The 24,554-nt window shown below is 33.1% G+C and overlaps 1 protein-coding gene across 2 annotated transcripts; it reads left to right on the top strand.

Annotated features, from left to right (window-relative positions):
- Window positions 1-7,970: 7,970 nt before the first annotated feature.
- On the top strand, window positions 7,971-23,769 carry LOC110107127 (UBP1-associated protein 2A). 2 transcript variants are annotated; one of them, XR_003702774.1, is made up of 4 exons: window positions 7,971-9,283; window positions 9,414-9,628; window positions 22,056-22,118; window positions 23,699-23,769. XR_003702774.1 is itself a non-coding variant. In XM_028700092.1 (3 exons), the coding sequence occupies exons 1-2, from the start codon at window positions 8,122-8,124 to the stop codon at window positions 9,581-9,583; spliced, it is 1,332 nt and encodes a 443-aa protein (XP_028555925.1). In that variant the 5' UTR covers window positions 7,971-8,121; the 3' UTR covers window positions 9,584-9,628; window positions 20,690-20,958. The 2 variants fall into 2 exon arrangements, 1 of the variants encoding a protein (XP_028555925.1); XM_028700092.1 differs by lacking the exons at window positions 22,056-22,118; window positions 23,699-23,769 and adding an exon at window positions 20,690-20,958.
- The last annotated feature ends 785 nt before the right edge of the window (window positions 23,770-24,554 follow it).

Here is a 24,554-nt window from a genome sequence, read left to right as displayed (position 1 = left end):
TTACATTTTTTATATTATAAAATGAAATAAAATATGTATTTAAAGTTTTATATATTTACTTTTTAATATATATACAATATTTGACTCTTATTTAAAATAAATTATAGTTTTTATTAGCATACCTTATTTCTACACAATAAATGTTTCTTGGTTTCGACAAGATTGTGAGATCTTTGTGACTTTCTGTCTGTTTTTATGATTATCTTTTGTGATTATCTGGCACGTTCTTTATCCAATAACTCCTTAAAATACAATATCGCCACTTTCTTAAGTTATTTTCTTGAAAATCATATTTACTTCATATTTATACAATTATTCTATTGTGGTCAAGTCTTATAATTTAATTTGAAATGATTACATGTTTTAAATATTTTACTCATAATCTTTCGAATAAAAATAATATGCAAACGAAAAAAAAAATCATTTTCATATACTCAAAACATTTATATTTCATTTCAAAAGAATAATTTATACTAATTATGAATATATCTTTCAAATCACCTAACTCTAATATATTTTCATTGTTACAAAAAATGAATCAAAAATAAAAAAAAAATATGAATCTTTAAAATATCATCTGTTTCAGTCTATTTGGTTCTTACTCTTCCTTGAAATCAAGAAAAATCATATAACGAGCAGACACACAGCTGGTCACCAGAATCTACCATTGCACATAATATAAGAAAAACATAACAATATGCATGTAAATATTCATATCATATTAGTATAGCATGTCTTATAAAATAATGTGAATGTGATTTGTGCAATATGAACATTAATGATCAATATGCATAGTATGAATCATAAACAATCATAATCATGATGGATAAATAATAATTGACTTGGCTCTATCCTGACATGTTAAAACATTATTACAATAAGATTATCATAAGAATAAGAAGAAGTAATACATTTGAGATTTGCTTTATTATTTATCAATCTATGTCAACATCATGAATATTCTTTCTATATATTATAATGTTATTTATATAATATGGATTAATATCATATATTATATGTATAATATATGTATATATTATTTATAGCATTAATAGCTAGCCTTTCTTGCTTTTATTGCCAATGCCACATTCATATATATGAAATACAGTCTAATGTGCAATATCTATAAAATACAATTATATATATATATATATATATATATATCTCATAAAGTTTATGCATTTTTATGTTATTTCTAGTCATCATATAATGTATGCACATATGCTATTTTTAATATCTTATATTATCTTGTTATATCATATCATGTGTCAGTGTAATGTGACCATCATGCAAGAGTCTTCACTCCTACCCATTGATGCATCTTGTCCACTTATAATTATATATATTATATATTGTATTGGATTACATTACAAGTTTATAATTTAAATGAAATCATGTCAGCTCATTATCTTATACAGGGTATCTTGTTATTATTCACCTGAATAACATGTAACTAGTTAGCATTTCTAGCATCACACACCAATGTTATATTTTATATGCAATATATCACAACCTAACCCAATATTATTCACAGATAGACAAACATGTCATACCATATTGCATTGTGACAAATCAAGTCTAATATCTACATTTTGGAAAACTTTTCAAATTTTATCCAATTAAATTTTAAAACATACAACAGAGCTTATATCAAGGACCTCAACTTATATCAAGGACCCCAACTTGTATTTATCCAGTTTTCTTGATATCCGTGCAATATTATTTTTTTTGGGAAATTTTGAGGCATCAGCCCATGTATTTCTAAAAAGGAAAATTACAAGTAAAGCAAACGAAAATCCAACATAAGAAGGACAAAACTCTTATGGAGGAGAAGACAAAAAACCCCAACTATACGACCCTTACAATTTTAACAAAAAAACTATAAAAGCTCATGTGGTAATAATGCAGAAAACAAGAAATACATCTTCCGTCAGCTAAGCACGAGCCAGCAACCAAATCATCCCAGCACGAAGACCTGCACAAAGGAAAAGGCTCCCAGAAAATACCAACTGGACTCAGAAAAATACTACAAAAATTGGATAGAACCGTGGTTGCCCAAAGGCCGTCCAAGGGCCAATCCTGGAGCCTCATCATTGTCCAGTTAGTCCATGAACAGCACGAAATAGGGACAGCAACACTTGCAAAAAACCATATAGAGAAAATCCCAAAATTATCATGACTGCAAAACAGCCCACAATGCTCAAAATCCGCCCAGAATCTCCTTGAATTTAAATTTGAGAATGTCATAGTGTTTCCAGTTAACCACCTTAGCCCGGATGGCTTGAATAATCACTGTCAGAAGATCAGAAAAGCTGATCTCCTTAGAAGCAAACTTTCTAGCATTTCTTTCTCTCCAAATCCAGTAAATAATCACAGAAAGAGAGAGGTAACAGAAGTTTAAATCCCAACGGCTAAAGGACCTAAAATTGCTCCAAAAATCATAGACCTGACGCAGGTTTGGCCTAAAATAAAAGGTAACCAAGGATGGCAAAAGGGTGGAGATGATTTTGAAAGTAAAATCACTTTCAAAATAAAGGTGCGAATGACATTCCCAGCTAGCCGAGCAAAAAGCACAAGAAGAAGAAACCAAAATCCCTCTTTGACAACAAAACTTTTGATGGAGCCATTAGACTTCATTTATTTTTATTTTCTATATGAGAAAAGGAGAAAATACGATTGAATTCATTACCCCTAACTTTAATAAACACTTGGAATGATCTTACATATAAATTTCTATCTAAGTACAATCCATCTTCAAAACATCAAAATTTATTAATAATATTACTTTATTTTTATAATTTATCGGAGAGACGATCTATAAAATATGAAAAATATTCAAAGAGATACTTAGGAAATACTCATGCCTTAAAAATGCTATTGTAGGGGGCCCCAAAAGAGCGGCTCATGCCCACGTCTTTGCGGTTTTCATTTTTTGCGGTTAATATTTTAAGAGAAAGTTATGCTGGATCGTATTTTGATGGGAGCCTCAACCACCGCTTCTATCCATAGGATCGGACGAACCCTAATTCAATTTATGACAAATTTATAAAAAAAATAGTTTGTGCTACATTTATAAATAGGTTATCATATTTACCTACAAAAAAAAAATATTGAATTGATAAATAATATATTATAAATATGTTAACTTTGATAAATTATATTTTTATTTAATCAACAGTTAATATTAATGATAATAAAAATAAAGTCTAAATTATCATTTAAATATCTTTAATTTTTCCTTTTAAATTATTTTATTTGTTACATTTTTTATATTATAAAAGGAAATAAAATATGTATTTAATGTTTTATATATAATTACTTTTTAATATATATACAATATTTAACTCTTATTTAAAATACATTATAGTTTTTATTAGCATATCTTATTTCTACAAAATCAATATTATTCAGTTTCGACAAGATTGTGAGATCTTTGTAACTTTCTATCTATTTTTACGATGATCCTTTGTGATTATCTGGCACGATCTTTATCCAATAACTCCTTAAAATACAATATCACCACTTCCTTAAGTTATTTTCTTGAAACTCATATTTACTTCCTATTTATACAATTATTCTATTGTGGTTAAGTCTTATAATTTAATTTGAAATGATTGTATGTTTTAAATATTTTACTCATAATCTTTCGAATAAAAATAATATGCAAACAAAATAAATTTTTCATTTTCATATAGTCAAAACATTTATATTTTATTTTAAAAGGATAATTTATACTAATTATGAATATATCTTTCAAATCATCTAACTCCAATATATTTTTATTGTTACAAAATATGAACAAAAAAACAAAAGAAATATGAATCTTCAAAATGTCATCTGTTTCACTCTATTAGGTCCTTACTCTTTCTTGAAATCATGAAAAACCATATCACGAGCAGACACACAGCTGGTCACCAGAATCTACAATTGCACATAATATAAGAAAAGCATAACAATATGCATGTAAATATTCATATCATATTAGTATAGCATGTCTTATCAAATCATGTGAATGTGATTTGCGCAATATGAACATTAATGATCAATATACATAGTATGAATCATAAATAATCATAATCATGATGGATAAATAATAATTGACTCGGCTCTATCCTGACATGTTAAGAACATTGTTATAATAAGATTATCATAAGAATGAAATAAAGTAATACACTTGAGATTTGAGTTATTATTTATCAATGCATGTCAACATCATGAATATTCTTTCTATATATTATAATATTATTTATATAATATGGATTAATCTCATATATTATATGCATAACACATTTATATTTATATGCATATAAGTGACAATATGTATTATTTTTATGTATCATATTATATGCCTTATTATTTATATATCATAAAGCTTGTGAATTTTCATGTTATTTCTAGTCATTATATAATATATGCATATATTAATTCATGTTAAGGCAAGTTAGTACATCCATCTAATCATATGTTATTTTTAATATATTATATTATATATCTTGTTATATCATATCATGTGTCAGTGTCATGTGACCATCATGCAAGAGTCTTCACTCTTACCCATTGATGTATCTTGTCCATTTATAATTATCTATATTAAATCTTATATCTTGTATTGGATTACATTACAACTAATAATTTAAATGAAATCATGTCAGCTCACTCTCTTGTACATGGTATCTTACTCCTATTCATCTTAATTAGCTTGTAACTAGTTAGCATTCCTTGCATCACACACCAATATTATATTTTATATGTAATATATCACAACCTAATCCAATATGATTCATATATAAACAAACAAGTCATATCATATTGCATTGGGACAAATCAAGCCTAATATATACATTTTGGAAAAATTTTCAAATTTCATCATTCAAATTTCATCCAATTAAATTTTAAAACAAATAATAGAGCTTCTAATTAACATCAATAAATAAATTAAATTTATCTACAATTTTTTTTTTCATTTTATCAATATATATACATCATTTACAGTGCAATACATGGCTATATTTTTTTTTTTAAAAAAAAGTATTAATATTTTCTTGCATATATTCGTGTAAATTTCTTTAGGTTATGTAGCAATGGTCGAAACATACTAAAATAAAACAAAAGAACAAAAGAAATATTTTCTTGCATATTAAATCACCTAACTCTCACACATTTTCATTGTTACAAAAATGAATCATAAAACAAAAGAAATGTCAATATTCAAAATTCCATGTGTTTCACTCTATTAGGTCCTTACTCTTCTTTAAAATCATGAAAAACCATATAACTAGCTGACGCACAATTGGTTATCAGAATCTATCATTGTACCTAATATAAGAAAACCATAACAATATGCATGTAAATATTCATATCATATTAATATAGTATGTCTTATCAAACAATGTGAATGTGATTTGTGCAATATGAACATTAATGATTAGTGTATATAGTATGAATCATAAACAATCATAATCACGATGGATAAATAATAATTGACTCGGCTCCATCCTGAGATGTTAAGAACATTGCTACAATAAGATTATCATAAGAATAAAATGAAGTAATACACTTGATATTTGAGTTATTATTTATCAATGCATGTCAACATCATGAATATTCTTTATATATATTATAATGTTATTTATATAATGAATTAATCTCATATATTATATGTATAACTTTATGTCATTATATATCATTTTTATGTATCATATTAAATGCCTTGTTACTTATATATTATAAAGTTTATGCATTTTTATGTTATTTCTAGTCATCATATAATGTATGCATATATTCATTCATATTAAGACAAGTTAAGACATCCAACTAATCATATGCTATTTTTAATATCTTGTATTATCTTGTTATATCATATCATGTGCCAATGTCATATGATTATCATGCAAGAGTCTTCACTCTTATCCATTGATATATCTTGTCCACTTATAACTATTTATATTATATCTTATATATTGTATTGGATTACATAATTTATATTACAAGCTTATAATTTAAATGAAATCATGTCAGTTCACTCTCTTTTATAGGGTATCTTACTCATGTTCACCTGAATTAGCTTGTAACTAGTTAGCCTTCCACGCATCACACAACAATGTTATATTTTATATGCAATATATCACAACCCAATCCAATATAATTCACAGATAGACAAACAGGTCATACCATATTGCATTGAGACAAAACAGGCCTAATATCTATATTTTGAAAAACTTTTCAAATTTCATCAAATTAAATTTTAAAACAAACAACATAGCTTCTAATTAGCTTTAATAAGTAAAATAAATTAAACTTATCTACAAATTTTCTTTTCTTTTATCAATAAATATTCATCATTTACAGCACAATACATGGCTACATGTTAAGTGAAAATTTGTATTAATATTTTCTTGCATATATTTGTGCAATTTTTTTGGGTGATGTAGCAATGGTCGAAATAAACTAAGAGCATGACTCGCCTAGTACTCTTAGAGAGCATGATAATCCCTTAGTCGATGGTATTTATTAGAGCATCCATTAATCAACTGTCCAAGATAATAAGAATAAGGCTAATAGGAGATATCATTTTTCTTTATCATTTATTGATTAGATGTAAGATAGATTGATAATGCATTCATTTTGTTATTCCTGAGATAGATATTCATGATATCACCAAATTCCTATAGCACCTCAAACTAAGACAAGACCACCTTCATCGGTCATTATGGAACATTTTCCTTTAGAAATATGCTTTTTGGGCTTTGTATAATTCCATGCAGCTTTTTAACGTTGTATAATATCTATTTTTTAAAATTTGATAGAGCAGTACATCGAGATATTTATGGATGACTTTTTTGTTTTTGACACCACCTTAGACTCTTGCCCAAATCATTTAACTACTATGCGTAAATAATGTGCAGAATCAAATTTGGTGTTGAATATGAAAAAGTGTCAATTTATGGTGGCCAAGGGGATAGTATTAGGACATAAGATTTCAGAAAAGGGATTAGAGGTTTATAAGGCTAAGGTTCATGTTATTGAAATTTTGCCGTATCCAACTTCAACAAAAGATATAAGGAATTTGTAAGGACATGATGAGTTTTATAGCATATTTATTAAGAACTTTTCCAATATCACAAAATCTTTGTGTCATTTGTTGGAAAAGTATGTTATATTTGTGTTTGATGATATTGTCATAATGCCTTCAAAATTTTGAAACAACATTTAATCACAACATTTATTATTGTTGCACATGATTGATTTTTACATTTTGAGTTGATGTATGATTCAAGTGATTATATTATTGGAGCTATTTTGGATTAAAGGAAATACAAAATATTTTATGCTAGCAGAAATTTAAATGCTGCTCAATAAATTATGCGATAAATTATGCCTAAGTTAATCAATGATAAGACAATTAACATGAAATTTGGATTAATAAAGAATAATTAATAGCTAATTACCTAAAAAAATAAAATTATTTTTAAAGTGAAAATTTATGTTTTTTTGGGAGAGTTTTTTTTACTTATTTTAAAATAATTTTTTTAATAAAAAAATTACAGAATTGAAAATTTTTATATTGCAAATTTATTTTAAAAATTATAAGAATATTATTTTAAATTTAGGCTAAATAAGACTTTGAATTATAATATGGATACTAAAAAGCAACATACTATTGTAATGTAATTTTTGCATATTTCAGCTCACACTTTTTTTTAGGGGAAATTAGGAGCAGTGCTCAAACATACATAATATATATGCAATGCTCAAATTCAGGATTAATTATTATGTGCGGACTGCGAACAACATTCGGAGACCAATCAGAATGCTCCACGTTACATGTGTGCTTGTAACGTGGCTAATATTGCTGACGTGACATATTTTAATTGATCTCTAAATAACATTCTACATCCCATATCTACACAAAATAAATTCTCTAAATTCAGCACCTCTTAATTGAGAGTAAAACTCCCAAGCCTTGCGCACACACATTTGATCCATTCTGCGTCTCTACAAACAGTAGACCCAAGTGGAACAACCTTACATGCACCCATAATCATCTGGAGTCGGCTCATCGCCAAAATTTCGACGGTCAAATCTACAAACCCTAGCTGATCAAATTCTAAGATCGCGGCCATGGCGAAGAAACGAAAGCTCGATGCCAAGCCAGAAACTGCCGGCTTACCTGAGCCCGACTCCGTCGACGAGAAAACGGCCATAGAAGAACCCGAAACTACCTTAACCAGCGAAGCCCCAATTGAAGGATCACCGGTGCCGGAAAGTGGACAGTCCATCAAGGAGGAACCAATTAGTGAGGAGGAATTCAAAGCCCAAGCTCTTGAAACCTCAGATATTGTTCCGGATACGTCCGACTCAGCTAAACCCCCTCCCACAGATGTCGTAGCTTGCGGCGATGATAATGAGGACGGCAGTGACCCCGCCTTTTTGGAGAAGATTCTCGCGCCGTTCGCTAAGGAGCAGCTGATCTCACTGCTTCGAGACGGCGCCTTGAAGCACCCTGATCTTCGTGATTCCATTCTACAGAGTGCTGACGTGGATCCCGCCCACAGGAAGGTCTTTGTTCATGGCCTTGGTTGGAACACAACAGCGGAGACCCTCACCAATATTTTTGGCCAGTATGGAGATATCGAGGATTGTAACGCCGTTGTTGACAAGGTTACCGGTAAGTCCAAGGGTTACGGCTTCATACTCTTCAAGGACCGGAGTGGCGCTCGGCGAGCTTTAGAGGAACCGCAGAAGAAAATTGGTAACAGGATGGCGGCTTGCCAACTAGCATCGATTGGCCCTGTCCCTGCCCCGCCACCAGTTTTGCCTGTATCTGAGTACACCCAGCGGAAGATCTATGTCAGCAACGTAGGAGCTGATCTCGACCTTCAGAAACTTCTGCAGTTATTTTCAAAGTTTGGGGAGATAGAGGAAGGACCTTTAGGTCTAGATAAAACGACGGGGAAACCCAAGGGATTCTGTCTCTTCGTTTATAAGAGTGCTGAGAGTGCAAAAAAGGCTTTGGAGGAACCACATAAGAACCTCGAAGGCCATATCTTGCACTGCCAGAAGGCAGTTGATGGTCCAAAGTATAACAAGCAAGGGGCTAATCTTCCCCAGGGTGGCGGACATCATGCAGGCTTTCATCATGGTTCTACTGGGTTTGGAGCTCGTGGGCCTAAAATTGGAAGGAATGGTGGTGCTGTGTTTATGGGTGGCATGTCATCTTCAGTTGGAGGACCAGCACATCTGATAGTTCCTCCTGTTGCCAGCATTGGGTTCAACCAGGCAGGTCTGTATTGTTCTGTATAGTTCGCCGAAGAAGGGTTTAACTGTGCATTATATTCAGCTTTGAGTGCAATCCTAGAAATTCAAGTGGCAATATTTTAACTGACAATCATTCGGGTAAACTGGTTTTGCAGGGCAAACGGTCAATAATGGCGTGCATGCATTGAAGTCTACATTTGGGAATCAGGTGGGTGGAGCTGGAGGTTACACGAAAACAAGTGTGATAGGTGGCTATGGAGCATCACAGATACATGGACACTATGGCGGCTCTGTAATGGGACAGGGCGGCACATGGACACAATAAAGCTTTGATTACATGGATGGTGTAGGACCTTACACGAGTCATTAGGTAAGAACTAAGGTTTCTCATGCAATTTTTTCACACCTTTACTCGAGACCTTCCATTTTGATTACAAGGTTCACTGCATATAGTTCCTTGTAAGCACTCATTTTATGACATAGGATTGGGTTCGATATCTTTAGTTTTACCACCAGGCTCATTGGCATGCCAAATATTACTTCTGAAGTGCACATTGATGGAGTAGCTACGAGAAATACAGCGACACATTTTTATTGATAATCTAAATTTGATCATCAGCATATACAGATAAATATTTTGTTAATTTTGTTGTTCCAATTTTCTTCGATGCCATCCTGTGTATGATTTAATTTTTTTTCCACTTTGTATTATAGCCTCTAGTTGCAGCTGTTTGTTCAAGATAAGATATCATCAGAGACTTCAACTCATTAATTACTTTCTAGATCTTTTGATGACACATTCCAAATCTTTTGTTGTGCCTTCGACCAAGCAAAATTGTTTGCATGTGCATATTTCAATCAATAGCAACTTTGAAATTATTGCATGATTGCATTGCAGCCCATGCCATGAGAGACTTGAGCATGTCATGTGGGAGAAACCATTTGGTATTGCGTAGATGTAGAGACTACTTTGTAATTGGAATGTATAATTAACTCTCTGGTTGCTTGATATTAACATTGTATGGAGGCATTGAATATAAGTTTTGAAATCCAAAGGGATCTATCTCTATCATCGATTGATGAGATGGTACTATTTCTTTTAATATGGTTTTTTTCTGAGATGCCAAGGTTTCTAATGTCTATTTAATAGACCATTCTAATTTTTTCATTTCAATGGATGTGATAATTACACATAAGTTACATGGAAATGTGGAATAACATGCAATAAGTTGTTAATTGAAATGCATGAATCTTAGCCACATTACATCATAGAACAAAAACCTAAACCTGCACAAATTTCCCTTCTTCCCCTCTGTCCATTAGCCTCCATTTTTTTTGGCTATTTTTTATCAAGTAGAAAAATTAATGAAGTTCTGATTAACGCCTCTTAGACATGAGTTGATGTCTATTACTTGATGATGTATGATGCGGCCTGCTTCATTTAATTTTTTGCTAAATTGGAAACATGTTGGACTTGTTGAAATTTTATTTATTTATTTGTAGGTTATGCATTTCCTTACAATACTTTGTTGCATGTAGCATGTGACAAGGGAGGAAGGAGGGTGGCATTGAGTTGGTGTAGTTGGCTAGTTTCCCTTCCTCCCCTCTCTCCATTAGCCTCCACTTTTTTGGCTTTTTTTTTTCTTAAGTAGGAAATTGATGAATTTCTGATTAATGCCTCTTGGACATGAGTTGAAGTATATTACTTGATGATGCATGATGTGGTCTACTTCATTTATTTGTTTGCAAAATTGAAAACATGTTGGATTTGTTGATATTTTATTTATTCATTTATAGGTTATGCATTTTCTTACAATACTTATTGTTGCATGTAGCATGTGATAAGGGGGTAAGAAGAGCGGTAAATGTTTCATTTCAAATTGCAAATTGGTTTGGGTATGCGATAGGAAGTGTTCGTAGAAATTCAATATTCATTGGTTGAAATTCAATTTCAGCAACCCCAAACATAAACCATAAGAAGAATTAAGAGGTAAGCAGAGAAAAAACCTTTTTAATTAATGATACAAGGAAGAGAACAAACAAGATACAATTGATCTTCAATTGGAGAGTAGGATCCAGCTCTCGCAAATACCTAGCCGCCGGCTAGAGCCCAAACACCATTATAACAATCTAATTCAACAAATAACTCATAACCCTAACCTAGGAAAACAACATACTTAAAAAGCATACAATAAATTTTTGGAAAAAAAAAGCATACAATAATTTATAGTAAAAAAAAGAATACAATAATTTCCTAAATCCCCAAACAAGCATACTATCTTTCCCTTCTAGCTTGCCCCCATTCTTCTATTCAAAAAGGCACTTGGGCCCTACCCTAAGGAGCAGGCAATCAGCCCAGGCGGCTTTGTTCTGCCTCTAAAAAGAGAGAGCCGATCCAGGAAGGACCGACTGGACCACTCCAGGTGGGATTGATTTAATAATACCTCCTCCCAAATACCCACCTTGCTCTCAAGGTGGAAAGACGACTCCTTCCTTAATTTTCTCGTGATCACAAATGGTGAGAACCTGAAGAGATCGGTCCTAACATCAGTGCCCCGGTGTATACCTCTCCTCACATATGAAACAAAGCTCCTTCACCCTCTTCTCTTGTAACTCCATTTCTGTGAGCTTCTTGAAGTTTTTCCCAGGTCTCCCTCCTATAGTCTTCTCCTTCAAGGTTTCCCTAAGAGTATGTGATGTCGTCTCCTTGGATGCCAAAAAGGTGGTGGTCATTCTGTACGAATCTTTTGGGCTGCTGCCTCCAGTCCCTCTCTCCAAGTGCCTCTGATCTTCCACTAACTGGGTTAGCTCCATAGCCTCTGTCAAATCACGATGACTCGTCACTCTAATTGGCGCCTGAATCTATGATTTGATCTCTTTCATAAAGTTCCCCTATAGTACAGTCTCCTGAAGCAGGTCCAATCTGCTGGCCAAGTGCTCAAACTGCTCACGATATTCCACCACTGCCCCCACCTGTGTTAGGGCGAAAATTGTTCATAGAAGTCCCCTCACTTGCTGATTTGGAAGCGTTCCAATAAGCAATCTTGAAACTATCACCAGGTCTGTATTGGTCGCCTTGTATCCCTCTTCTACGCCCTTAATATTTTGTCAAAATCATACATTATTCTTTCAAATTCAACACCCCTTGGATCATAATTAGCCTATCTCCTTTCAAATTCAGCACCTCTTTGGTTATAATCAACCTCTTTTTTTTTTTTTTTTTTTTTTTTTTTTTTTTTTTTTCAGATTCCGCTCCTCTCCTCTCAAATTCAACACCCTTTCATTCATGCCCGACCCCCTCATGCCTCTCCTCATACCCCCTACACGACTCCTCCCTTGGAATAAGCTCTAGAGGATGCATTCTCTCTTCTCCCTCCAGAATCTCTGCCTCCTGATCTTCCCTTCGCCTTATTGGATTAGGGTTTTCCCCACTTTCTTGGTTACGTACAGCTTCCCTCGCCTCCGACGACGATGTTTTGGGTTGGCCCTCGAGCAACTTCTTCAACATCTCCTCCTAGATAGAAAATTTCCCATTGATATTCTCATGGATTGCTGAAATTTGACTTTTGAAATCTAAAAATTGAGTTTGGAGATCCAAAATTTCATATTTCAATTGTTCGATCTCCCCCTCTAACACTTCTACTTTTATTCCTGCCATGGGTACTCGGATCTAGACTCCAAACAACAAAAACAACTTTGATGCGAATTTGGCCTCCAAACAACAAAAATCAATTAGAATATGCTGAAAAACACATCACAAATCAGTGGGGAGGACTTAAATTTCAGCCCAAAACACTGCACTGATGCCAATTTGATAGGAAGTGCTTGTAGAAATCCAATATTCCTTGACTGAAATTTAATTTCAGCAGCCCCCAAACACAAACCACAATAAAAATTAAGAGGAATAACCAGTGAAAAAAACTTTTTAATTTATGATACAAGGAAGAAAACAAACAAGATACAATGAATCTTCAATTGGAGAGGAAGATCTGGCTCTCCCAAATCCTTAGCCGCCGGCTAGAGCCCAAACACCCCAAGAACAATCTAATTTCAACAAATAACCCATAACCCTAACCTAGGAAAACAACATACTTTGAGCATACAATAATTTAGAGGGAAAAAAAAAAGAGCATACAATAATTTCCCAAATCTCCAAACAACCTCCTATCTTTCCCTCATAGCTAGCCCCTCTTATCTTATTCAAAATTCCCTTGAGCCCCACCCCAAGCAGCGGGCAATCAACCCAGGCGACTATGTTCCACCTCAAATAGGCGGACTATTCTGCCTCCAAAAAGCGAGAGCCGGTCTAGGAAGGACCGGTTGGACTAGTCCAGGAGGTACCGCTCTAACAATATGCTCCTTTTTAGAGGTCGAACATAGATATGCAATATCATACCGACATTTTAGGGGCCCTACTAATGTTAAAGAGGTTGATTTTGAATGTCGCTATATTGATACATTGTGATCTAGTTCTTATTATCTTTAACATTGTGATCTAGTTCTTATTATCTTTATTCTATGATACATTGTGATCTAGTTCTTATTAGCTTTAGTTCTATAATTAAAAGCATATGATATCATGATTTTTTTTTTTTTGAATTTTCTACATGCAACTTTTTGTTTATAGTGTTTTTCTTTATTTTTATAAGAAACATGAAGTTGACTAGATGTTACTAGTTACTCCTTTTGAAAATTTGGGCTAGGTATTTGACTTTATCTGAGTTGAGGATCATGACCCCATCTATTAGAAAATCTTCTAATTTTTAAGTGGCGATCATATTCTTTTCTCATGAACTTTTTCAGAAGATATAATAAATGTTATGTCCTTTTTTTTTATTGGTCGAGAAGTTTGGTGATGAGAATATCCAGCTGTTGTCAACAATGAATGGTGCAAGGACTGTCTAAATCCACAACATACAACACTTTTAAAAATCATTAAATTCTCATAAAAATGAAAAATATACTAATAATTTCCAAGCTAATAGAGTAAATTACATAAGATGTAGTTCAATCGGCATATTAGAGTAAATGACATAAGTAAATCACGCACAATTAACTAAGAAGTTCTGAATATTTTTTTTTTGGGAATAAGTTCTAAATAAAACACATAAGATGCAGTTGATCCAAAATAAAAAAAATGCTCAGATTCAAATTCATAAATGTATAGGATAAACTAGAGATCTTTAGTCCTCAATCATCATCATCACAAAGTGAATTTCATCACCCCCACATTCATCCCTTATGGGATAATAGTCATGAACTTCGACATCTTTATCAATAGTTCTTAGGTCGAGGGAAATTAGGTGCGCATTCCTTTTCTCTCCCCTTTAAGGAATTTTGAATATCCTCACTTTTTGTAAGCATTACCAGCCGTAGCTACATCCACCCAAGTTAGATCTTCAATAGATATTGACTCATCATTTCAACAATTTCATCATCCAGTTTTCTAGTCAGTCATTCAGTCATTCATTGGCATCAACTATTCACCCAATTGTTAATGGGGGTTGCACTCTTTCTTTATTATGAAGGTTGTATCATGTGTTTGTTTGTTTCATTTAGAGTATTGAGAGTTATAGTTGTTGCCAAAAATATTGAATTAGGGCATACAATTCATTGCCGCTATCACTCTACATCATCAAAATTGACGCATGCCAAAAAAAAATCAATTGAAACATCATATATGCTGTTATTTTTTGTTATAAAAAATAGAAATAGATGTCTCAGATTCATCACAACAGAAATGGAATATCATACATGCTGCCTTGCTACATTCAACAACAACTCTCCTATCCAGACACTTATCACATTGTTAAAGCATTTTTTACATCACTCAAAAACATACATCAAAATAGAAAGAGATGAGCCTATCCAGAAACTGCGACTTCACAAAGGTCAAACAAAGAAAAATTCAAATAACATTTTACTACATTCCCTTCATGGATCAAATCAAATCTTTGCCACTTATATCCTGACACTTAGGTAAACTACTTGAAAATGAAGTATCTTACTCTAAACATACAATAATGTGATAGAAAACAATTATCAATCTCCAAATTACCTTGGCTGAATTTGAATTTAAGCAAGGCGCAAAACTAGAAATTGGAAGAATTTGAAGAAAACACAAGTGGAAATGTCAATCTCCCTTTGTTGAAATTTAATTACAACAATCCCAAACACAATCTCCAAGAGGATTTAAGAGCAATAATAAGTGAAAACTCTTTTTAATTGATGATATAAGGAAGAAAATAAAAAGATACAATTAGGGGTGTCAATTTTTGACACGACCAGAAACACGACCTGAACCCGACCCGGAAAAATCCGAGTTCGGGTCAACCCGAACCCGAAACGGGACGGGTTCGGGTTCAACAAATCAACCCGTTTTAAAAATCGGGTCGGGTTTGGGTTGACCCAGCAACCCGAAATTGACCCGAAAGTGACACGAAAACTCACATTTGACCCGAAAACCTGAGATTGACCCGTTTTGACCCGAAAATCAGAGATTGAGCCGATTTTTGACCATAAAACTAGCAATTTTGGGTCAACCCCGAGTCATTCGTGTCGGTTCGGGTTCGGAAACTTGACCCATTTTAAAAAATGGGTCGGGTTCGGGTTGACCAGAATAGTGCTGGGTTAGTTCCGGGTTTGACCCGAACTCGACCCGTTGACCCGAATTGACACCCCTAGATACAATTGATCTTCTATGGGAGAGGAAGATCCTGCTCTCCCAAATCCCTAACCGTCTACTAGAACTTAAAACTCCCTAAGAACCATCTAAATTCAACAAATAACATCATTATGTTGAAATCACCCTATTGTTAGCCTTGAATAGACTCCCCTAATTTCCTCCCAAATCAGCCTCCTTTTCCTAAATAATTTCCTCTCATATTTGAATTCAAATAAGATCTCCTGTCCTAAATAATTCCCTCTTAATTGTAATTAAAACTTTCCTAAACAATTCCCCCTTGATTCCTCCACCATTTTTTTAAATAATTCCCTCTTAGATTTTGAATTCAAATTAAATTTCTTGCCATAAATAATTCTCTCTCAATTGTAATCAATGCTTTCATAAATAATTTTCTTTTGATTAAGAACCTTCCTAAGCACTCCCTCTAGATTAGGAAACTTTTTGATTTCCTTCCAATCAAATCGACAGGTCCATCAATACTCTCATTCCAAAGTGCCACATTGTCCTCTAGTAGAACGAAGGAAACCGCTGCTGAAGCACTGAGCTAATAGCATTGGAATGGAAAATGGGCTGTCACTTGGTCGAATGATCTCTGCCTTAAGCATCTCCTTGATTAATCTCTCAATTTCTTCATTTTGGATTTGGGGATGACGGTACAAACTTCAAATGAACATTGATAGGCGATACTCTCTCCTTCAAAAGATGATAGCATGCTCGCGTTCCTGCAGAGGAGGCAACCACTGAACTAGCTGGAACACTCCTCGATATTGCTGAACCATGTGTGGTGCTTCTATCATCTCCCCATCTTTTTCTCCTTTCAAACTCGATAGCTCCACCAAAAATCCCGCTCCTTCACCCTTTCCACTCCTTGTAAGTGGCTCCAAAGGTAGCATCTCTTCTTCTTCTCTCAACATTTCCACCTCCTGATTATTATTATTATTTATTAATTTATTATTATTATTTTACATTTCCATCTTCTGATCTTCTCCTCTCCTTGTAGGATTAGAGTTTCCTCCACTCCCTTGGTCGTCGGCGGTACACCCCCGCCTACGACAATGCCGTTTTGGTTTGAAACTCGAGCATTTCTCTCATCGTTTCTTCTATGATGACAAACTTCTCATCATCTTCTCATGAATGGTTGAAAATTGCTTTTTTAAATCTGAAATCTTTTCTACAAAATTAGATTTTAATTGTCCAATCTCCAATTCCAGCACTTTTACCTTTCTTTCCGCTATAGGTACTTGGATATAGGCTCCAAACAACAATAAACAACGAATTTGGCCTTCCAATAACAAAAATCAGCAAGACAAGGGAACAAACGCAACAAAAATTATTGAGGAAGACTCGGGATACGTCTCTGGTACCAATTTCATAGGAAGTACTTGTAAAACTCCTCTCTTGGCTGAAATTAAATCACAACAATCTCAAACAGAATCTCAAAGAGGAATTAAGAGCAATAATAATAGAAACTCTTTTTAATTGTTGATATACTGAAGAAAAAAAACGAGTTGCAATTGATCTTCTATTGGAGAGGAAGATCCGACTCTCCCCTCCCAAATCCCTAACTGCCGGCTAGAGCATAAAACTACCTAAGAACATTCTAAATTCAGCAAATAACATCATAATGCTGAAATCACCCTATTGCTAGCCTTAAATAGACTCCCCTAATTTCCTCCCAAATCAATCCCCTTTCCCTAAATAATTCCCTCTTATATTTAAATTCAAATCAGATCTATTCTCCTAAATAATTTCCTCCTAATTGTAATTAAAACTTTTCTAAATAATTTCCTCTTGATTCCTCATCCTTTTCCCTAAATAATTCCCTCTTAGATTTTGAATTCAAATTAGATCTTTTGCCATAAATATTTCCCTTTCAATTGTAATTAAAACTTTCATAAACAATTTTACTTTGATTAAGAATCTTCCTAAACAACTCCCTTTTGATCAAGAAACTTTCTAATTCCCTCCCAATCAAATCGGTAGGTCCATCATAATGATGACTTACTAGGACTCAACAAACTTTCAACAGGCATTTCATGACATGTATCTGCAACCTCATTCATTTCAGTAGGCTTTCCAATTTCTCCATGTTCGTATGTTTTATTGCACTCAAAATAGAGATAAATACCATTTTGAACCAATTTAATATGCTCACTAAACATATTTAAGACTAGACTTATTTGAATATGAGTTACATATAACAATAGTGATTGAAGCCTTGATATTGCTTATCAATTTTTGAGCCACTAATAAAATATCATCTTCAAAATCAAGAATAGAGTAGCTATCAACAGTTGATGTTTTTCACTTTTTTAACAACTCCCTTGTAATATATTCATCAGCCATAATTAGTCTTAAGTATAGACCATTTGTGCTAATTGAACAACTTAGAACAATTTTAAAATCTTCGATACCAGTACCAAGCCTAGATGAAAAAGGTTGAGGGCATTTTTAAGACGCAAAATTTATGCCCCCGATAAGAAAAGAATCCTGGCTCCGCCACTGAATGTAGGTATTTTAATTCTATACACTGTTCTTATCTCATATCACAAGCTAAAATATTAACTACTTACGACATAATTCATATTTTTTAATCGACTATTCTAAGAACATTCTAAATTCAGCAAATAACATCATAATGCTAAAATCACCCTATTGCTAGCCTTAAATAGACTCCCCCAATTTCCTCCCAAATCAATCCCCTTTCCCTAAATAATTCCCTCTTATATTTGAATTCAAATCAGATCTATTCTCCTAAATAATTTCCTCCTAATTGTAATTAAAACTTTTCTAAATAATTTCCTATTGATTCCTCATCCCTTTCTCTAAATAATTTCCTCTTAGATTTTGAATTCAAATTAGATCTTTTGCCCTAAATAATTCACTTTCAATTGTAATTAAAACTTTCATAAACAATTTTACTTTGATTAAGAATCTTCCTAAACAACTCTCTCTTGATCAAGAAACTTTCTAATTCCCTCCCAATCAAATTGGTAGGTCCATCATAATGATGACTTACTAGGACTCAACAAACTTTCAACAGGCATTTCATGACATGTATCTGCAACCTCATTCATTTCAGTAGGCTTTCCAATTTCTCCATGTTTGTATGTTTTATTGCACTCAAAATAGAGATAAATACCATTTTGAACCAATTTAACATGTTCACTAAATATATTTAAGACTAGACTTATTTGAATATGAGTTACTTATAACAATAGTGATTGAAGCCTTGATATTGCTTATCAATTTTTGAGCCACTAATAAAATATCATCTTTGAAATCAAGAATAGAGTAGCTATCAACAGTTGATGTTTCTCACTTTTTTAACAACTCCCTTGTAATATATTCATCAGCCATAATTAGTCTTAAGTATAGATCATTTGTGCTAATTGAACAACTTAGAACAATTTTAAAATCTTCGATACCAGAACCAAGCCTAGATGAAAAAGGTTGAGGGCATTTTTAAGACGCAAAATTTATGCCCCCGATAAGAAAAGAATCCTGGCTCCGCCACTGAATGTAGGTATTTTAATTCTATACACTGTTCTTATCTCATATCACAAGCTAAAATATTAACTACTTACGACATAATTCATATTTTTTAATCGACTATTGAGCTAGTTTATTAATGCTCTTTACTCCTGTCATATGGGTGCGTTGCATTCAAATTCAAGTACTTTTATCGACTTAAAACTCATTATCCTAGTGTTGCAAATGATCATATTGATATTGTATATATCTCGTTCATATCCAACCTATTACAAACCTTGTTGTTCTTGTTATTATTCTAATTAGTGATAATTATATATGTATATATTAGTATCATGGATGATAAGATATTGAGTTAGATGTAGATTTAGGTTTAGTTCTTCTTTTGGATCTGCAACATTTTTGTTGGTTATCAATGTTAATTTGTTGTTCTTTCTTTTACTGTTATGACTGCTTCCATCATTCACATATCATCGAAATGATGTAAGCTTCTCCTTGCCTCTTTATTATTTGTAATGCTTCATATAACAACAGAGTGCTTTAGCAGGTCTAGAGTTACAAATTCTGCAATGGAGGAAGTGGTGAAGATTAAATTCTTAAGTTCGTCAATCTCTTTTATTTCCCTGAATTTTTATTGGTCCGTATAGGGCATGGTTGAAATTCTGGAAAAATAAAAAATCTTTGGATTTCTATGGATGAATAAGTCATTGTTCATCTCAGTTTAACTAGTTAGGTACTTACACTCTCATTCTTGCTTCTTATATATCTGATGAGATATGGTAATTGATACTTTTGCGGAGATGCTGAAGCATAATCACCATCATCTTCATCCTTTCTGCTTTTATAATAAATCTGTGAGGATATGATAATTATACTTGTTTTTACCATGTAATGTGCTGTTTGTAGATAGGACTTTTTCCTGCATTTCTTGTAAAGTTGTTTTGTTTCACTGAGCAGCTTGTGTTTTTTCACCATTTGTATCAATATTAAAGTCTTTATTTTTAAGTTTTTTATTCCAGCGCTTTACCCATAAAGCTTTTTTTTCCCCTTAATTTTCTAACTTATTTCTATCTCTTGTTTGATATGCTATTTTGATAAGTTATTTTTTATGCCAATCTATTTTAGCATGCCACTAAGGAAATTAAAAGGTCATAACATTTTTTTCTAAGGTTTTTTTGCATTCTCATTTCCGCCATTTCCTTTTTTTCAAAAAAATAAAATTATCTATTTGTCCCTTTGATATTCATTTTGCAGATCCTGTTGAGTGCATTACCAGTTTAGTTCTGCCAAGATGATTCTGGAGTTCCTGCTCATGCATCCATTGGAGATTGTTATTTTATGCTTTTCCAATTGATGTTTACCATAAATCTTGAGTTTTCAGCTATGATGACTTAAACCTATTTTAAAAATTTGATACTTCAAAACTATGTAAAATTAATGGTACCTTGGACAAAGAGATTTGGTTTCTTGAAGCACGCTTCTAATGCATTTTCTATTATAAATGATCTCCATGTATTTGAAAACAGGCTGTTTACCGTGCATTGAGATTGTTGTGTTGATCTCCACCCCCATTCCTGGTTTTTTTCCTTCAGAACTTTGCTTATCCAATTCCAGTTTCAAATTATTGCATTATTTTTGTATCAACTACCTTGTTGAGAAAAATATTCTCAGCTTCTTTTTCATCTTAGCTATACTTCACTGGAAGAGAGCTTGTCCCTTTATATATACTTGCTGTACTTGAAGGAGGATAGCTTGTCCCTCTGTATCTACTAATTATATTTTCCAAAAGTTGACTGCTGAGTATAGAATTGGTGTTACTTGTTTACACTTGTGCAGGTACTGAATACTGATGAGAAATTGTATGACGCACACCTTGTTTAGTCTATTTGATCTCATTTTTTCGAACTTCAATGAAATTATTTTAATTTATGGGACCTAGTTTTCATTAAGAATTTTAAGAAATGTGCATTCCCCTTTTACGTTAGAAAGATATTTTTCTATATAATGCAGCTTATAGATCAACTATTCTTCGTGATTCATGTTTTTATCACTCAAATGGATGCCACTCTATCTTCTTTGAAGGCTGTTATTCTAGTATATGGAGATTCTAAGAATATGCCTTTGTCATTTGCAAAAAGTTTAGTATTATCCACCTTTTTTTCTTTTGAAAAATGCAAATTGATGAGATGTTTTTTTTAGTTTATTAATACAAAGTGATTTGAACCTCTCAAAGTTTGTGTTTATATTGTTTATTGTCATGTTTATTTCCTGGATTACGAAGCCACCTAAAATTCAATGGAAAAGAACGAAATCTTCTGCAGAGTATGCATTTTCATTCAGATTTGGTGGCTGAAGTCCTTTACTTGTCGAAGGGGCTGACCAGTAAATTTATTCGATGACGCTGATTTGGCCGTTTTACAAGTCAAAGTAAAAGAAACGCTGTTTTATTTTCTGTAATTTTTTTTTCATTTGGTATTAGAGCCATTATTGATTTTATTCTTATCATATAACCTCGATAACTAATTGTAAAATTTTTATTGCTTTGAATTATTAACTCTTGTTTTAGAACACTTGAGTCTTAACATTATTTGCGTTTGAAGTAGAATGACTGCCATGACAGTTGTTTACAAGAGATGGGATGAAAGCATAAGGAACTTGTCCCAACTTAATACTGTATTACAAGGTATGCGCTGCAACAGTAATTATTGATTCGTTTTAGTGAATACTTTTATGATGTTATTTCTTGAATATATATGACTTGAAGCCTATTTATATGAATACAAAAATGGGTAAAAGAGGATAATATGATTAAATCTTATACTTTCCTGTGACTTTACTAGGGTTTTGCATAATGTAGCATGAATTTAGAAATCAAACCAAATTGATGAAATTTTGTCAGTTTGTTCTGATTTAAATTAGAATTGTTTGGTGGCGGCTCTATTTGGTGAGTTATTGGGTTATTGGGTGTTTGTGTATCAGTTTGGTCTGTCATTTTTGTGTCAGTTCTAACAAAAACCAACACTTTCTCTTATTCCTTCATGGACTTTAATTGCCAAGCAAGAGTTTATATGATAGCCATAATGCCTAATTTCTATTGCAAATAACAATCACCACTTTTATATCTCTTAACTCTGTTGTTTTGAGTTTGTTAACCCTTCTCGACCTCGCCAATGTAGGCCTGCAGTCCATCTTGTTTAGTCTTCAATAGTTACCAATGCCCTCTTTCCTCAGTCATTGGCGTTCTTCTCACCTCAGTTATTGGCTTCCTTCTCTTTGCTCCTTAGACACCAATGCATAATTGCTTCACATATGAAAGATCCAAGATCTAATGTTATTCTTTTTTAAAATTTGTTCCTAGAGTGATTTAGAGCGATGCATGATGACCTTTTTGAAAAAAGAGAAAAAGAATCATCACAAACTATGAAAATGGTGGACAGGTCATACAAGAAGAACCTGAATTTAAAATTTAGGATATACTAGTAGAGATAGTTGTGACAGATCTAGAGGAAGAGAACATTAGAGGTAGGGATTGATGTTTGTGTTTGTTGAAGTAGTCCATCATAGTCTTCATTAGAAATTGTAATTAGTCCAAAAGCAGGGCCTCGAAGGGGACTGGATGTCGAACCATGTTGAGCAGTGGAGGGGTGACTAAATTTCTCTAACCAATTTTCAAAAAGATTATTATTACAACAATAATGAGGGTAAAGGAAAATGTATTCCGACCACCAATTGTCTTGCCACCACATCTTCAATGCTCCTTCCAACTCTAGAGTTGATTGGGGGTCGGAGTTTGAGAGTGAAAAGCTTTGTGATGCAAAGAAAATAAGAAAGAGCACTCACAATATCAAGAATTGTGGAGTTTGGCCATTAGCTGAGATTGCACAACTTGTAGGGAAGGGTGCAAACTAAAGCTAAATGTGGCAATAATAAATATTCGTTGTCTCTGCCAAATGGTAGCATTGAAGTGACTCTTTACATTTTTATTGTAGTGTGTTATATTGTTCTTGAATCTGCATCACTTTGTATTAAAGAGAAAATTTTAGAATAGAGACTATAAACACGAGAAATGTTACCCTACTGAAAGTCGATGGAGAAGAAAATTTCACTTCTTAGTTAAATCTTGAAATATGATAATTGAGGCACTTGAAGGATCATAAAAATTGAGTAGTTGTGTCATTGTTGTTTGTAGGTGTAATTAGATAAGTATTGTGTAATAAAATGCTTGTCATTTTAAAAATTTGAAGTTGTAATTGTTGTTTGCAGGAGTTGCATCAAGATGATGAAGTTTGTTATGAGAATTGACAAGAAAATGAAAACCCTCTGCCTCGGCCACACAAAAAAGTTGTTACCAGGCAATGACAGAGGGTTTCATCTTGTTAGAAGCCCTGACAATATGAGGTGAGATGCACAAAGAATCTAAAAGGAACTCAATTCATGGAGATGGGAGAAAGCTAAAAATATCATGCTTTAAGTAGGTGGAGAGTGACTCATGCAACAAGGGTTGTTGCAAGTTTGGCGCTGTGCTATTTAGGGCACAAGTGAGGTATGAGTGTTGTGAGCCGCGACCAATGTGTGTGCAAACAATGAGTGACTAGCAAGGATTGGGTTGAATGTGCGCTAATCAGCGGTTAATCGGCTCATGGTGAAACTCATGGATCGTAAGCAGGGCGAGACAGAGAAAGATGGGATCGAAGAGCGATGATGGAGGCTAAAGCTTAGTCAATCTTTGATACCATGTTGAGAAGAAAGGCGTCTGATGTATATTATTGATTGAATATGATCGTCTGTAGATGGGCATATAAGATGAATACAATTGGAAGCCAATAAAGGTGAAAATGATGATAACATATGAGGGAATAAGTGCATATTTTGCAAAGCAGATATTCTCTTGACACAAATCATCATAATATTATTTCCCTAAAATATGTCATGCATCAACATCATCAACACTCCTGAATTGATTCTGACAATTTTTAGAAACTTTACAGTTTTATTTCTTTCTTTCATGCATGTTATGGAGTATGTCAATGCCTCTTATTATTTCTTTGCAGATCCATATAGTGGAAGTATTTGCCTTTTTTGGAACTTTGTTTTTTTGTTGTAATTTATATGTACTCAG

This window comes from Dendrobium catenatum, unplaced genomic scaffold, assembly GCF_001605985.2.
Source record: "Dendrobium catenatum unplaced genomic scaffold, ASM160598v2 fragScaff_scaffold_1448, whole genome shotgun sequence".
In the NCBI taxonomy this organism is placed as follows: domain Eukaryota; kingdom Viridiplantae; phylum Streptophyta; class Magnoliopsida; order Asparagales; family Orchidaceae; genus Dendrobium; species Dendrobium catenatum.
The sequence above is the reverse complement of the archived record's forward strand: the minus strand, read 5'-3'. Positions and strand labels throughout refer to the sequence as shown.